Source organism: Lagenorhynchus albirostris, chromosome 2 (genome assembly GCF_949774975.1).
Source record: "Lagenorhynchus albirostris chromosome 2, mLagAlb1.1, whole genome shotgun sequence".
NCBI lineage: Eukaryota > Metazoa > Chordata > Mammalia > Artiodactyla > Delphinidae > Lagenorhynchus > Lagenorhynchus albirostris.
In genome coordinates this window covers 16,060,648-16,078,951 of record NC_083096.1, presented here as the reverse complement: position 1 = coordinate 16,078,951, position 18,304 = coordinate 16,060,648, and the positions used below count along the sequence as shown (strand labels likewise).

General features: G+C 36.9%; 1 protein-coding gene across 1 annotated transcript in view; it reads right to left on the bottom strand.

The window, feature by feature from the left end:
- Positions 1-2,558: 2,558 nt before the first annotated feature.
- Positions 2,559-18,304, bottom strand: part of SPATA17 (spermatogenesis associated 17) — a 193,482-nt gene continuing 177,736 nt past the window's right edge. Inside the window, exons 10-11 of the mRNA XM_060142040.1 lie at positions 6,397-6,479; positions 2,559-2,867 (exon numbers count right to left, since the gene is read on the bottom strand). Coding sequence (XP_059998023.1) covers positions 6,399-6,479 — 81 coding nt within the window. The 3' untranslated portion in view covers positions 2,559-2,867; positions 6,397-6,398. The remainder of the gene's footprint in view (positions 2,868-6,396; positions 6,480-18,304) is intronic.

The window sequence follows — 18,304 nt, the reverse complement described above, 5'->3', positions numbered from 1 at the left end:
AATAACACTCCATAATGTGTGCATTCAAATGAGTGATGGTGTCTTTATAGGCACTTTCTTAGGAAGCTATCTATTATTTTATAGCTTCTATTTCTTGAAACATTTTTGGATGTTTCTTAACAACATTTATCCAACAGGTATTTTATTCGGTGCTTGGTGTTCTGCCTGATGTTGGATAGAGGGCATTTATCAAGAGAGACAGTATTTGCCCTCAAAGAAATTAGAGACCAGCAGGAAAGAAAGGCATTACCTGATTAACTACACGAAAGTTGATGAGTATTTTGATTTCAGAAGTACTGGAGGGTCCAGTTCTGAATACTCTCGAGGTATATGCCTTTAAACATCCACAGTGCTCTTGATGTTTTAATGGTCAATATTCATACAGAATTAGCTCATATTGGGAATGTAGGAAAGAAATTGTATATAAGTTGATGTAGTTAAGTAGTTTTCAAGAAGCAACAGACTGCTTTCCCCATTATATTCTCTACTAAGAGTCCATATTTCATTCTTCTTTCTCCTCAATGCAAAGGCATTTTTGGCTCATCTGGATACCCTCTATAGTTATCAGGAACTTATGTGTGTGCCGGGGTGGGGGGAGGAGCAGGGAGTGTGGTGGTGAAAAACAAATACATTACACGATTGGCTACAGAGCACCTGAGTCATGCACAAGTTTGGGTAACAGTGAGAAAGATAAAACTGGCATTCTGAATCATGAAATACTTTGCAGTTCTCAAGAATATATCAAGAGCAGGAATTATTTTTCTTGGGTGTAGTGATATAACATGAGAGAGAGAGAAAGGGAGGAGAGAGAGGAAGGTAGGTCACTACATGTGAACCTTGCAGACTGGGGCAGGCCAATTTACAATTTTCTGCCACTCACAGTTTTGTTTCTGAATTTCCAGGACAGGTAACTTTGGAGCACTGAGACTATGCAATAGCTCATAATCTAATGCTGAAAGTTATTTTAAACGAATGAATTCCCAAAATATTGTGAGTCCTAGCAGCAGCATTAGAATAAGATTCCAGTCTCCTAAGATTATTATTAGAAAAGAACAGGAATTATTGATTCCCTTACTATAAAGCAATACATCCTATAAAAGAAGAAAAAAATAATCGGGGAAGAGCGAAACTAGGTTTAGTAGAGTTAGAACCCATTATAACAAGAGGCCAAGCTACATACTCCCCACTCAGCAAAAACATCATCTTGGGTTTTGTTTTTGTTTTTCATCAGTTGTTTCCAGAGTAAATGAAGTTTGAGAGTTGAATTGTCCATTTTGTCATCTGGTATAGACGCAACGCATAACATTTCAAAGGACCCTGATCTGCTCTAAATCTAGCTACTTCCACTCACCTCCTTACACTTTACAAGATAAAGTAATTCACAACCTTCTTCTGTTATTTTGTATAACATCCAATAATATTTTCCCATTCTACTTCTATTCTCCTATCCCCAAATGGCAGCAAATTCCTCCTTGCAATACATGTTGTCTTATTTTTTAAAAAAAGTCTTTATTACTTATTTGAATTTTCTACAAACCTATGCTTACTATAATTCCCAACATATTCACCAAATTGAATGAATGTTATTGAATGAATGCTCTAAATGAATGTTAATTGTTTTTTAAAAAATAGCATTAAAGATGTTTTTAAAAATGAATCTTTTCATATAAAGCTTCACAAATCATAACCTCTCACATAATACCTCATTATACCAAAGCACTTAAAAAAATCTAGCTTAGACTATCATAATGAGAAGGGCAAGGTTACAGACTGAATCACCGACTTGTCATGTAGCTTTGAAGTGGGCAATGAATGTCCAGACTCTTTCTAATTCCAGTAATTGTCTTACAAGTTCATACTAAGGTCAGAATTAACAAATACTCACCCAGCATCTTCAAAACACCTAATAGATTGTGAATTGTTATTAAAGATTCAAAGGGCTAGGAGGCATACTCTAAAATTTCATAATCTAATCAGACACTTATTTTTCAATCATAAACCACTTACTAAGTGAATACAGTGAGCTGGATAGACCCTGCAAGCAGATGACCTCTTTGCAGCAGAGACCTGCAAATGTCTTCTCCGTCTGAGGGTGTCTATGTTTCTGCTGCCACGCTCACCGGGGTCTGTGTCTCTGTGTCTCAAGTTCAACATCCTGAGGGGGTTCGAACTGGGCTGACGAGTCACTGTTTCCCTCAGAGCAGAGCTTTCATACCATACCACTTTACCCCATTCATTCTTCAAACCATTCATCACTCATTCTTCATGCTAGCTGCCCTTCACTTGGGCTCCCAACACTGGTGTGACTAGGATGACGGGGTCAGAACATGGCCACTTCAGTGGAACCATCTATGGCACTTTTGGTCACCAGCGGCCGTGGCTGTGACAGACATTCTCAGAGGTAAAAGACCCACTCTTCATACACACACACACCATATTTATATATATATATATATTTTTTCATACTGTAATTAATTCATGAGTAGTCAGCTGTAAAGTATTAGTTTATTGAATCCTAATAAGTACGGTTTAAGTATATTTTCTGTAGGATCCTCATTTGTATTTTCCTTTTAGAACTGTAGAGTTTTTAATGAACCAGGGATGGTTCCAGTTTCTTCTTTGGACAGAAGGCGGGAGGGGGAGGAGAGAGAGAGAGAGAGAGAAGGGAGGAGGGAGAGAGAAGGAGAGAGAGAGAGAGAGAGAGAGAGAGAGAGAGAGAGAGAGAATAGGAAATACTTCAAATGTTGAGAGACTTGTGGCAAGGTTGTTCAGCAGCCATCAAAGTAGAATCCAGGATTCCAGGCAGTGGGGTCTTCTATTCAACACACTTCACACCATAACCTCATTTTTACATTTTGTCTCATTTTCTAAAATCAAAACAGTAAAATGAAAGGAGAAAAAGAACCCAATAACATGAGTTCTCAAATTCTCTAAATATTCTTCACTTAGAGTTAAGCTCAGTTAAGAGTCTAGGATGCTACACCCCTGATTTGACTCATTTCTATCCCTGCTGGAATTACCCTTTTCTCTGAACTCTGTCTACACTGCTGCAGATCCTGGTCAACAACATTGCTGGTGTGTGCTACCAGACACACAGAGTGTTCAGCCAGCCTGCCTCAGTCATAAGGGAACACAGCAGAATGTCTTCCTAGAGGCAAGTGGGTTGTTATGTCATCTTTAGTCAAAGGATAAAGATACTAAAGATAGGGCTTCCTTGGTGGCGCAGTGGTTGAGAGTCCGCCTGCCGATGCAGGGGACACGGGTTCGTGCCCTGGTCCGGGAGGATCCCACATGCCATGGAGCGCCATAAATTCACATAGTGCCAAACTGAATAACAAGGTGTAGTAATTTTTCTTGTTGAATTAAAAATGTAACCCTAACAGGCACATATGTAGCTTCTATGCCTGATTATTATTCTCCCCTCATGTATCTTCCTTTTCCTTACACAGCGGCTGAGACCATATTTCCTCTGGAAAAAGACAATGGAATTTTATCCCTTTCCCAATTCAGGTACTAACCAAACTTAATTTTCATTTTTATTTTTTTTCTTGGCTACTTGAGTCATGCCTATGCCAAATTCCTATGAAAAGGGGAAGCAAGCACATTATTTTTCATGCATAACAAATAATTCCATTAAAGCTAATCATATATGGCCTCAAAACTGAACCACTTTTTAGCAGAATGAGAGCCTGGGCCAAAGCCCATCTCAAAGAAGAATGTGAAAAAAGTGAGAAGCACATAATGCAAGAAAACTCACACTGACGTTGGACTAACCAATGATTTCATCTTATGGTGCTAATTTTTCTCCATTCTAATCTTTAAAGAGACTCTTCTGTCTGGAAAGATGAATGGAGCTGAAAAGATGGCAGCGCAAGCTGACAGGATATAGCATATTCTGATTTAAACAAAGGTGCCTTTGGGAAACTATCAAAGGTTACAAAAGTGAGTGGTTATACAGAAAAATTAAAGAAATTAAAAGGAATCATATTATCCTAGTCAGGGAGTAGATTTTAAAATATGTGTGTGTTTAAAATCTAATTCACTCTGTACAATTCCAGTGGCTGAAGTCTTAGTGCATTAATCAAAATGGGTAGGTGTGGGCTCTGCTTATCCTAAACTCAGACATGCTAAAGGAAAGAAAGATTAATCTGATAAAGGTATCACTATTTCTAATTGGACTGACGGGCAAGTGTAGTGTGGGTGTACGAGGCAATGTCAGGTGAATTATAGCGAAGTGATGAACTACCTTGAAGATGAAGCAATCAAATAGATAGCTCTAAAAATTACCACGGCATCTTTATTAAACACTTTGGTGCAAGTGTTCCTGTCTCGGCCTTCTTTACAAAGAGCAGAAGCACTGTGTTGTATTTGGTGAAATTAAATCTTAATAGGAGAGCATCAGCTAAGGCTGCTACCCTTCACTTACCAAAATTAAATGCTAGATATTAATTTCCTTTCTAAGAGGAGGAGATGACATTCTGATAACACTTTCAATTCACAAAATAGTTAAACATCCAAGAGAAGAGTTAGCAAACAGTTTTTAAAAATGTCTCTCACATATTTGTATCTGTGCATTGTACACTCTTTTTAATTAAAAGTAACGTAAAACATTTGTTACTCATCCTTGTCTTTCTTATAAATAATTTAGCAAGTCATTATTTTGTCTGCAGAAAAAAAGATAATTGTCTCTGAATTATTATGATTGAATTGAATAAAGTCAAGATGTTTTTAGAAAAAACGATAATTGTCTCTGAATTATTATGATTGAATTGAATAAAGTCAAGATGTTTTTGTAATTGGTAGAGAAGAGCAAGTAGTTCCTATTGTTTAACAATCTGCTTTTGTCTGATTAGATAAAAATTTCAAAAAGTGAGACCATAAAGAAATATCTCCCCAAAATGTACCCCTAATCTCACTATCAAGAGATAACTACCAGTAACATTTTTGCCTTATATGAATGTATACATACATATGTAATACATAAATAAGCACATACAAGTGTGTTTTTTATACATACATACACATTATATATATGTGTGTGTACACACACACACATACACACACGCACATATATACATGTTTTTTAATGGAATCAGACTACATAGTTTCCTTTGAATCCAGCTTTCTTTTCTTAGAAATATATTGGAGGCATTTTTTCAAATTAATAATAAAGATCTATGTTAACATTTTTAATGTTTTCATAGTATTGCATTTCATGCGTCTTAGCATTTATTTAACTTAACATATACTAATGAGTATTCAAGTTGTTTTCAACCTTTGGCCATTATGAACAGGATGTATCTTTGAATTAAAATCTGAAATCATACACAAATATGAAAAATTTTATTTAGACTACTTCATGCTGTGAGTCACAAATACTAGATAAATGCTCCAATGGGTGATGGTAATTATTTTATAAACCTTTGAAACTGTAATTCCACTCAGCATTATATGTATGTTTCTCCACTAACTCAGAGTATTTCACATTTCCCCTCACATATTCCTTTGAAGGAGTTAAAAGGTGGTCATTTCTATCTACATTTAACATACTGACTTCCAGTTGGAGCATCCAAAGTTACAAATGTGGGAGAGGCAATACTAACTAAATCTAAGGAACATAGTTGCTTGCATCTACTTTGTGTTCTCTCCAATGGACCAGAGCTTTCCCCTGGTTCTTGGTGTGGGAGGAGCCCTGGGGAATTAACTAGCCTGATTTCTCATTCCTGCCTCTTTTCCTTCAATTGCAGTGATCTTTTCTGTCTTCATCCAGTATCTCCTTTAAATTTCGCTGATGTCAGAATACCTCCTATTAGTCTCCCTTTGATTGTAATCACTTCTCTACTCTAAAACACCTTAGCAATTAAATACAGCATTCATTGAGAGTTTATTTTGTGATCTTGAATTTTATGTGGGTATCTCTGTTCTTCTCTAGTCTGTAAGCTTTGGTCATCAGAGACCCAAGATGCTATTTATTTGGAATCCACTAAAGGCACCTTGCACTTTAAGTAACACACATATTGAATACAGTATTTTAAACTATACTTTATCTATACAGTAATGAGAAATATTTGAGCTTTTGGACACCATCAATACTTTCTCATTATATTACGTAAAACTATTTATTTACTGTATTAATTAATTTAAAGAGAAAGGGTACTTCAGGCAGTTTTCAGTTCGACTTTGAGTTCATTTTGGAGAAGAGATTTGAAACACAAAATCCATGATTTTTGAATGTTGAAAACCATTAGAGTAGAATGAAAGAAATATATGGAGTTGTATTACCTATAAATATTATTATAGCATTTTTTTTAAATGCTTGATAGCTAAATCAATCTCATTTGATTTTTTGTTATTTACTGTAGCATTTTTGAAGTACCTTTTAGCAAAAATGCATACCTTTATACAATTTGTCCAGCTTTTGAATACAATTTTCCGTACTTTGAGAAGAGATCAAATGATGGCAATACAGTTTGGAAATCCTAGGAGGAAAAAGATCAACAATTACCAAAGAGGTCATGCTGATTTCTTATGTTATTTTTGTTATAATTTAAATTATATTAAATTGCTAGATGGATATCATTTAACTGCACTTCAAATTTCCCATCATGCCCTCAAATAAAACAAAATTAGCAGGTAAGCTTTATCAGTTGAAAGTCAGATATATGGACACTTTCTTAAACACATAGTTTTTATGAGCTGTGGATGGCCGCCTGGAGAAGCTCTGAGCAACACAATGACATAGCCACCTGTCTTCACAGAGCTCACAATCTACATGTTTCTCCTTGATCTTGATGATGGTGTATTTGGCTCCTTTTCTGACATGATTTTTCTTCTACATTTCCCCTCATTGAATCGTCTCTAGCAACAGCTCTGCTTACTGAACACTCTGCCTCTCAGTCTTTATACTTAGAGATGCCTCCACCTAGACGGCTTTGTCTCCAGTTATTCCCATGGTTCATTCCTTCCCTTCATCACATCCCTGTTCAAAGAGATCCTCCCTTACTACCTGCACATAAAATAGTACCCCTGAAACTTTCTATCATTTTAAATGGCTCTATTTTCTTCATAGCAATTACCATTCTTTGATACTATATATTTATTTTGTGTCCCACATGAGATGGTAAGCTTCGTACAGGTAGGTACCTTGTTTTGTGCAAAATAATATTTGTTGACTGAATGAAAAAGGAAAGGTGTTATACCCAAATAATTATAATAGAAGGCCACCTGTGATAAGTATCACAGAAGTGATTCAAACAAATGCTGAAGAAGTTCAGAGGAAGAGAGGACAAATCATTTTTTGTTGAGTAACCAAAGAAGCAGCATTTGATTGAGGATAGAAACGAATGCTTTTCATGCATGTGAAACAGGCAAAGTCGTTAGAGAGGTAAAGTACTAAATCGACAGTGGATACTGTAAATAAATGGTCAGACTATATAAAAGTATATGTTTCTCCTTTGTAAAGCAGGCTTATCCTCAATGGAAATGATTTTGGACAATTTTATTTTTCTTAAGAAAACCTTGGAAGGAAGGACCTCTGCCCAGGGTCAACCTCTTTAGAAGGTTCCTACCTTACAAACACACAGACAATAAATGTATTAAAGAACATGCAGGAACCTCTGTCACTAGGGATCTGGCTCTCCACTCCAGTACAACAGAGCCCCAACCCTAAATATCTGCTTTTATGAATAAACCCAGGGCTTAATAATAAGCCTATTCAGGCCCCAGGGAAAAGACCCACATCTGTTGCTTTGTGTTTATGAAACAAAAGTGACAAAGCCCAAGTGACATGAAGGACAAGAGGTTGTAACAGACACTGCTTTCGAGTACACAAAGAATTTGTGTGACAAAAATGCTTAGTTAAAAGACAAATTAATTCGAATAAAATCCTTCCTTTTGGATAGCATGAATACAATAGAACTTTATATAATGAAGTATTATTTTCTTGTGGTGCTGAAATCCATATTCTGGCTTTCTTTTTATTTGAAATTGTGATTCTAGGGGTACTCAGGAATCAACATAGTGTTTGCAAGAGTGGCGCATGACATAGCGGGAATATTTTGCAATAGTAAGTAATTCATATTACTCTTAAACTTGAATGTATGAAGTTAGGTATATGTGAGAAGCATGATAGTGATTCTTTAATGTTGGCACTTGATGAACCCTGAAGACTAGAACTATGGATGGTTTACGTTTTATAAATATATATGTATAACAATAACGTAGGTTTCAAAAAAGTAAATGAAAAGGTTTGTTTTATGCAAATGATCTTAAACTTTTGATATTTGTAACTACTTTTTAAAATTTTTACTATAATAAATCATTTTGGATATTTAAAAAAATTTATTTCTAATTTTTCCCTCTTTTAAAAAAATGAAGTACAGTTGATTTGCAATATTATATTAGTTTCAGGTGTACAGCCTAGTGATTCAGTATTTTTATAGACTATACTCCATTAAAAGTTATGATAAGATAATGGCTATAATTCCCTGTGCTATACAATATATCCTTGTTGTTTATCTATTTTATACATAGTGGTTAGTAACTCCTAGTCCCATACCCCTAATTTGCCCCTCCCTTCTTCCCTCTCCCCTTTGGTAACCAGTAGTTTGTTTTCTATATCTGTAAGTCTGTTTCTGTTTTGCATATACATTTGTTTGTATTATTTTTAGATTCTGCATATAAATGATAAAATGTAGCATTTGTCTTTCTCTGTCTGATACACGTTAGAAATTCAGCTCTACATGAAATGAGGAACATTAGAGAAGAAATAAATGAAGGTAAAGATGTTAATTGATCTTACAGATAACAGTCTTGTTCAAAATAATAATAACAACAATATAATCAGTGATTATAGCTTATGGATAAGGTAAATAAATGACAGCAATATTATAAGGGATGGAAGGGAGGAGTTGGGAATAATCTGTTATAAGGTAGTTGAACTACCCATGAAACAATATAGTGTTATTTGAAAGTGGGCTTGGATTAGTCAAAAAACACAAACAGATTAAAAGTAAAGGCATGGAGAAAGATATACTATCTAACATTAAGCAAAAGAAAGTTGGAGTAGCTATATTAATTTCAGATAAAACAGACTTCAGAGTAAGGAAAATAATCTGGAATAAAGATGGGCATTACATGATAAAGGGGTCAATTCTCAAAGAAGACATAACTGTCCTTAATGTGTATGTGCCTAACAACAGAGCACCAAAACACATGAAGTAAAAACTAATAGAACTGCAAGGAGAGGTAGACAAATTCACTCTTGTAATTGGAGGCTTCAATACCCCTTTGTAAGTAACTGATAGATCTGGCAGGCAGAATGTCAGTAAGGATACAATTGAACTGAACAGCACTATCACTCAACTGGATCTAACTGACATTTATAGACTACTTCATCCAACAATAACCACACACTCTTCTCAAGCTCACATGGAATATTCACCAAGATAGGCCACATTCTGAGCCATAAAGTATACCTTAACAACTTCAAAAGAGTAGACATCATACAAAGTATGTGTTTAGACCACAATGGAATTAAACTAAAAAGTAGTAACAAAAAGATAGTTTAAAATTCCTGAAATATTTGGAGATTAAACAATACCCTACTAAATAATACAGAGTCAAAGAAGAAGCATCAAGAAAAAAAAATTTTCAACTAAATGAAAACTAAAATACAACTTGGCAAAATTTGTGGGATGCAGCAAAAGCAGCGCCTACAGGGAAATTTATAGCATTGAATGCATATAGTAGAAAAGAAGAAAGATCTACAATCACTAATCTAAGCTTCCACTTTAGGTAACTAGAAAAAGAGCAGATTAAATCCAAAATATGCCAAAGAAAATAAAATCAGAGTAGAAATTGAAAACAGGAAATCAATAGAAAAAAATAATCAACAAAACCAAAAGCTGTTCCTTTGAAAAGATCAATAAAATTGATAAACACCTAACCAGACTAAGAAAAAAGAAAGAAGATACACATTACAAATATCAGAAATGAAAGATGTACCATCACTACTGATCCCATGGACATTAAAAGGATAACAAAAGAATTTTTTGAACAACTCTGTTCATAAATTTGATAACTTGGGTGAAATGGACTAATTTCTTGGAAGTCACAATCTATCAAAACTCAAACAAGGAGAAATAATCTAAATACACCTATAACTATTTTTAAAATTGAATAAATAATTAGTAACCTTCCAAAACAGGCCCAGATGATTTCACTGGTGAATTATACCAAAAAAGGAAGAAACGATACCAATTCTGTATAATTTATTCCAGAAAACAGATGTACAGGAAGCACTTCCTGACTCATTCTTTTCATCATCTATAAAATGAAGAAATCTTACAGGGTTGGTGTGAGGATTAAACAGGATAAAACATCTAAGCACTAGCTTTTTCCTCCATCTTTCCTTCAAGGGTAAAAATCTATTCATAGTCTATCCAACATGTGCTTTTGAAAGTTAAATTAAATTCCATTGACACATATGAGAGACTGATTATAGTGCAATAATGTAGTGAAACAGGACTGAAAGGATCTTGATTGTATCCTCCATCAGTAAAAATATTTTAAGCATCCTCAATATATTTTTGGTTATCTGCTTGAAATTCTATATGTGTAATACTGTGATAGTAAAATATAATGTTAAATGATATACAAATGAGGTAAAAATAAATAGAAATTATAATATTTTCTTCTCTCATTCCTTTGGATCTTCTTATGTACTTAGTTTTGGGCTCCTCTAATATAATGAATGAAGCAACAATTAATTCTGTGTCATACTTTAACCTGTGCATTCCACTAACATTTGAGCATCTACAGTGTGTCAGCACTACGCGAGATAGCTTCCCAACTATCTAGGTAACCAAAACTTAGCTGTGTCTTCCCAGGATCCCTCACAGGCTAGTGGAAGAGTCAGAAAATAGGCATTTACAGTTGTGTAGATACGCAAGGATTGACTCTTCAAGTACCTATACTCTACATCCCTTGACAGAAAATCTTTCACAAATCCTTTATCACTCTTATTTTATTTAAAAGCCCACTTTCTTACTTGGCCCTAGTCAACCAATAACTGTTACCTCTGGTATAGGAAGAGGTGAACACACCATTAAGACAGCTTTGGTTTTGGAAAAAATCTGATGCTGGTTCTCATTTGTTTATAATATTCCTTGGCCACCATGTTATGGGAAAAAACAGGCCACCATGTTATGGGAAGATATTTATGAGCTCAAGAAAACCACCTGCACGATACTTGTACATTGTCACTTTTGAAATGGGGGGGGTGGGGGACAGCTTTCCTGAAAAATAACCTCATCAAGATAAAACACTGGGGATGTAATTCTAAATGCTGCCATAGCCCTTGCGTGCCAGAGCAGACAGCTTTTGCTATTAGCTTTTGACCAGCCAAACACAAATAATCCACTGCCAAAATGAGCTCCTTGGGACAATTTAGGACTCTTTGGAAGTGAATGGCTCTTTGAGCTGGAATGCAGCCCAGGTCCATTTTCAAACCCAAGTCAAAATGACAAAGAGCAAATTTCCTGGGCCACTCACCCCCTAAGTGTAGGATTACTTTAGGTTGGCAGCTGCACTGTTTAACTAGTTATTTAAGGCTTTTCATCAGATACTCATGACCAGCTTCAATGTTGTTAAGCAGGACGGAGCTGATACACTATAGTGGACAAATCCTCCAAGATTAGAAGGACAAGATGGAAATGAAAGGTTATGCACATATTGTTCAGCTTAAAATATTTTTTATATATTCAGCTCTAAGCTGATTAAATACAGGAAAATATTTCCTGAATGAGACCATAGTTAAGTCTGGCTAGGGCTTGGGATTTTCCATAATCTATAAACAACAGTTCATAGACAGTTTTAAAAGATCACCTGGCATTATTCCTGCGTGATCCAACTTTGCTTTCATTGCATGTAGAAAATTCTGTGATGGCAAGATCATCTCCACTGTTGTGACAACAGAACATACATGCAATGGCTAAGAGCTGTGGGAGTTTTTCTCTTCTTTCTGTTCACTATGAGTTTTCAGGAAAACATTCTAAAGCATTCTCTATTATTTGTGTTCCTCTCAATTCCCTAGATTTAGGATTTACTATGTATTTTTTCAATTAAACTATTTGTATATGTTTCTGAAGAAACAACTTTTAGCTGACATTGAGTTGACAATGCAGTGTCAGTCTGAACCTAGAAAGGAAGCCAAGTTCATTTGTATATTAAATTATGTCACAGTCTCACTGAGGGTATTTGCACGGGTGGTTTGAAAACTTTATGATTTCTATTCTGAGGCAGGATTGCTTTGCAGCCAAGCTGACTGGGTGCTTGGTGTCCTCTTTGAAAGACAGAGATGAGAGAGACCTTTAAGATGGTGGAGGAGTAAGAAGTGATCACCTTACTCCCCACAAATACATCAGAAATACATCTACACGTGGAACAACTCCTACAGAACACCTACTGAATGCTGGCAGAAGACCTCAGACTTCCCAAAAGGCAAGAAAATCCCCACGTACCTGGGTAGGGCAAAAGAAAAAAGAAAAAACAGAGACAAAAGAATAGGGACAGGATCTGCAGCTCTGGGCGGGAGCCGTAAAGGAGGGAAAGTTTCCACACACTAGGAAGCCCCTTCACTGGCGGAGATGGGGGGTGGGCGGGGGGGAAGCTTCGGAGACATGGAGGAGGACACAGCAACAGGGGTGTGGAGGGCAAAGCGGAGAGATTCCCGCACAGAGGATCGGTGCTGACCAGCACTCACCAGCCCGAGAGGCTTGTCTGCTCACCCACCGGGGCGGGCGGGGCTGGGAGCTGAGGCTCGGGCTTCGGAGGTCAGATCTGAGGGAGAGGACTGGGGTTGGCTGCGTGAACACAGATTGAAGGGGGTTAGAGCGCCACAGCTGGCTTGGAGGGAGTCCAGGAAAGAGTCTGGACTGGCCTAATAGGTAAGAGACCATTGTTTCTGGGGCACGAGGAGAGGGGATTCAGAGCACCACCTAAACGAGCTCCAGAGACGGGCACGAGCCGTGGCTCTCTGTGCGGACACCAGAGATGGGCATGAAGTGCTAAGGCTGCTGCTGCCGCCACCAAGAAGCCTGTGTGCAAGCACAGGTCACTATCCACACCTCCCCTCCTGAGAGACTGTGCAGCCCGCTACTGCCAGGGTCCTGTGATCCACGGACAACTCCCCTCGGAGAACACACGGCGGCCTCAGGCTGTTGCAACGTCATGCTGGCCACTGGCACTGCAGGCTCACCCTGCATTCTGTACCCCTCCGTCCCCCTGGCCTGAGTGAGCCAGAACCTCCTAATCAGCTGCTACTTTAACCCCGTCCTGTCTGAGAGAAGAACAGACGCCCTCAGAAGACCTACACGCAGACGTGTGGCCAAATCCAAAGCTGAACCCTAGGAGCTGTGAGAACAAAGAAGAGAAAGGGAAATCTCTCCCAGTAGCCTAAGGAGCAGCAGATTAAATCCCCACAATCAACCTGATGTACCCTGCATCTGTGGAATACCTGAATAGACAATGAATCATCCCAAATTTGAGGAGGTGGACTTTGGGAGCAACTGTAGCCTTGGGGTTTGCTGTCTGCAACTGACTAGTTTCTGATTTTTATGTTTATCTTAGTATAGTTTTTAGTGCTTGTTATAATTGGTGGATTTGTTTATTGATTTGGTTGCTCTCTTCTCTTTCTTTTTTTATTACTTTTAAAATATTTTTATTTTAATAATTAAGAACATTTTTTGCTTTAATGACTTTATTTTATTATTATTTGTTCTTTCTTTCTTTCTTTTCTCCCTTTTCTTCTGAGCCATGTGGCTGACAGGGTCTTGGTGCTCCAGCTGGGTGTCAGGCCTGAGCCTCTGAGGTGGGAGAGCTGAGTTCAGGACATTGGACCACCGGAGACCTCCCGGCCTCAAGTAATATCAATCAGTGAGAGCTCTACCAGAGAGGTCTGTCTCAATGCTAAGACCCAGCTCCACTCAATGACCAGCAAGCTCCAGGGCTAGACACCCCATGCCAAACAACTAGCATGACAGGAACACAACCCCACCCATTAGCAGAGAGCCTACTTAAAATCATAGTAAATTCACAGACACCCAAAAACACACCACAGGACGCAGTCCTGCCCACCAGAAAGACATGATCCAGCTTCATCCACCAGAACACGGGCACCAGTCCCCTCTACCAGATAGCCTACAAAACCCACTGAGCAAACCTTAGCCATTGGGGGCCGATACCAAAAACAATGGGAACTATGAACCTGCAGCCTGCAAAAATGAGACCCCAAACACAGTAAGTAAAGCAAAATGAGAAAAAAGAGAAATACACAGCAGATGAAGAAGCAAAGTAAAAATGCACCAGACCAAAGAAATGAAGAGGAAATAGGCAGTCTACCTGAAAAAGAATTCCGAGTAATGACACTAAACATGATCCCAAATCTTGGAAATAGAATGGAGAACATACAAGAAACGTTTAACAAGGACCTAGAAAAACTAAAGAGAAAACAAACAATGATGAACAACACAATAAATGAAATTAAAAATTCTCTAGAAGGAATCAATAGAAGAATAACTGAGGCAGAAGAACGGATAAGTAACCTGGAAGACAAAATAGTGGAAATAACTACCACAGAGGAGAATAAAGAAAAAAGGATGAAAAGAATTGAGGACAGTCTCAGAGACCTCTGGGACAACATTAAACACACCAACATTAGAATTATAGGGGTCCCAGAAAAGAAGAGAAAAAGAAAGGGACTGAGAAAATATTTGAAGAGATTATGGTTGAAAACTTCCCTAATATGGGCAAGGAAATAGTCAGTCAAGTCCAGGACATGCAGAGAGTCCCATACAGGATAAATCCATGGAGAAACACACCAAGACACATATTAATCAAACTATCAAAAATTAAATACAAAGAAAAAATATTAAAGGCAGCAAGGGAAAAGCAACAAATAATATACAAGGGAATCCCCGTAAGGTTAACAGCTGATCTGTCAGCAGAAACTCTGCAAGTGAGAAGGGATGGCAGGACATATATAAAGTGATGAAAGGGAAGAAACTACAACCCAGATTACTCTACCTAGTAAGGACCTCATTCAGATTTGAAGGAGAAATTAAAGCCTTTACAGACAAGTAAAAGCTAAGAGAATTCAGCACCACCAAACCAGCTCTACAACAAATGCTAAAGGAACTTCTCTAGGCAGGAAACACAAGAGAAGGAAAAGACCTACAATAACAAACCCAAAACAATTAAGAAAATGGTAATAGGAACATACATATCAATAACTACCTTAAATGTACATGGATTAAATGCTCCAACCAAAAGGCATAGACTGACTGAATGGATACAAAAACAAGACCCGTAAATATGCTGTCTACAAGCGACCCACTTCAGACCTAGGGACACATACAGACTGAAAGTGAGATGAGGGAAAAAGATATTGCATGCAAATGGAAATAAAAAAAAGCTGGAGTAGCAATTCTCATATCAGAACAAATAGACTTTAAAATAAAGACTATTACAAGAGACAAAGAAGGACACTACATAATGATCAAGGGATCAACCAAGAAGAAGATGTAACAACTGTAAATATTTATGCACCCAACATAGGAGCACCTAAATACATAAGGCAAATGCTAACAGCCATAAAAGGGGAAATTGATAGTAACACAATAATAGTAGGGGACTTTAACACTCCACTTTCACCAATGGACAGATCATCCAAAATGAAAATAAGTAAGGAAACACATGCTTTAAATGAGACATTAAACAATTGATATGTATAGGACATTCCATCCAAAAGCAACAGAATACACTCTCTTCTCAAGTGCTCATGGAACATTCTCCAAGATAGATCATATCTCGGGTCACAAAGCAAACCTTGGTAAATTTAAGAAAACTGAAATCGTATCAAGTATGTTTTCCAACCACAACGCTATGAGACTAGACATCAATTACAGGGAAAAAACTGTAAAAATTACAAAGACATGGAGGCTAAACACTATGCTACTAAATAACCAAGAGATCACTGAAAAAGTCAAAGAGGAAATCAAAAAGTACCTCGAAATAAATGACAATGAAAAGACAATGACCCAAAACCTACGGGAGGCAGCAAAAGCAGTTCTAAGAAGGAAGTTCATAGCAATACAATCCTACCTCAAGAAAAAAGAAACATCTCAAATAAACAACCTAACCTTATGCAAAAAGCAAATAGAGAAAGCAGAACAAAAAATCCCCAAAGTTAGCAAAAGGAAAGAAATCATAAAGATCAGATCAGAAATAAATGAAAAAGAAAAGAAGGAAATGATAGCAAAGATCAATAAAACTAAAAGCTGGTTCTTTGAGAAGATAAGTCAAATTGATAAAACATTAGCCAGACTCATAACAAAAAAAAAAGGGAGAAGGCTCAAATCAACATAATTAGAAATGAAAAAGGAGAAGTATAACTGACACTGCAAAAATTCAAAGGATCATGAGAGATTACTACCAGCAACTATATGCCAATAAAATGGACAACCTGGAAGAAATGGACAAATTCTTAGAAAAGCACACCTTCTGAGATGGAACAAGGAAGAAATAGAAAATATGAACAGACCAATCACAAGCACTGAAATTGAAACTGTGATTAAAAATCTTCCAACAAACAAAAGCCCAGGACCAGATGGCTTCACAGGCAAATTCTATCAAACATTTAGAGAAGAGCTAACACCCATCCTTCTCAAACTCTTCCAAAATATAGCAGAGGGAGGAAAACTCTCAAACTCAGTCTACGAGACCACCATCACTGATAACAAAACCTGACAAAGATGTCACAAAAAAAGAAAACTACAGGCCAATGTCACTGATGAACATAGATACAAAAATCCTCAATAAAAGACTAGAGAACAGAATCCAACAGCACATTAAAAGGATCATACACCATGATCAAGTGGGGTTTATCCCAGGAATGCAAGGACTCTTCAATATACGTAAATCAATCAGTGTCAAAAACCATATAAATAAATTGAAGGATAAAAACGATATGATAATCTCTATAGATGGAGAAAAACTTTTGAAAAATTCAACACTCATTTATGATAAAAACTCTCCAGAAAGTAGCATAGAGGGAACTTACCTCAACATAATAAAGGGCATATATGATAAATCCACAGCCAATATCTTTCTCAGTGGTGAAAAAGTGAAACCATTTCCTCTAAGATCAGGAACAAGACTAGGTTGCCCACTCTCACCACTATTATTCAACATAGTTTTGGAAGTTTTAGCTACAGCAAGCAGAGAAGAAAAAGAAATAAAAGGAATACAAATTGGAAAAGAAGAAGTAAAGCTGTCACTGTCTGCAGATGACATGATACTATACATAGAGAATCCTAAAGATGCCACCAGAAAACTACTAAAGCTAATCAATGAATTTGGTAAAGTAGTAGGATACAAAATTAACGCACAGAAATCTCTTGTAATTCTATACACTAAGGATGAAAAATCTGAAAGAGAAATAAAGGAAACACTCCCATTTACCATTGCAACAAAAAGAATAAAATACCTAGGAATAAACCTACCTAAGGAGACAAAAGACCTGTATGCAGAAAACTATAAGACACTGATGAAAGAAATTAAAGATGATACAAAGATGTGCTCTTGGATTGGAAGAATCAACATTGTGAAAATGGCTGTACTACCCAAAGCAATCCACAGATTCAATGCAATCCCTATCTAACTACCAATGGCATTTTTCACAGAACAAGAACAAAAAATTTCACAATTTGTATGAAAACATAAAAGACCCCGAACAGCCAAAGCAATCTGGAGAAAGAAAAATGGAGCTGGAGAAATCAGGCTCCCGGACTTCAGCCTATACTACAAAGCTACAGTAATCAAGACAGTATGGTACTGGCACAAAAACAGAAAGATAGATCAATGGAGCAGGATAGAAAGCCCAGAGATAAACCCAAGCACCTATGGTCCACTCATCTATGACAAAGGAACCAAGGATATACAATGGAGAAAAGAGAAAAGACAGTCTCTTCAATAAGTGGTGCTGGGAAAACTGGACAGCTACATGTAAAAGAATGAAATTAGAACACTCCCTAACAACATACACAAAAATAAACTCAAAATGGATTAAAGACCTAAATGTAAGGCTAGACACTATAAAACTCTTAGAGGAAAACATAGGCAGAACACTCTATGACATACATCAAAGCAAGATCCTTTTTGACCCAGCTCCTAGAGATATGGAAATAAAAACAAAAATAAACAAATGGGGCCTAATGAAACTTAAAAGCTTTTGCACAGCAAAGGA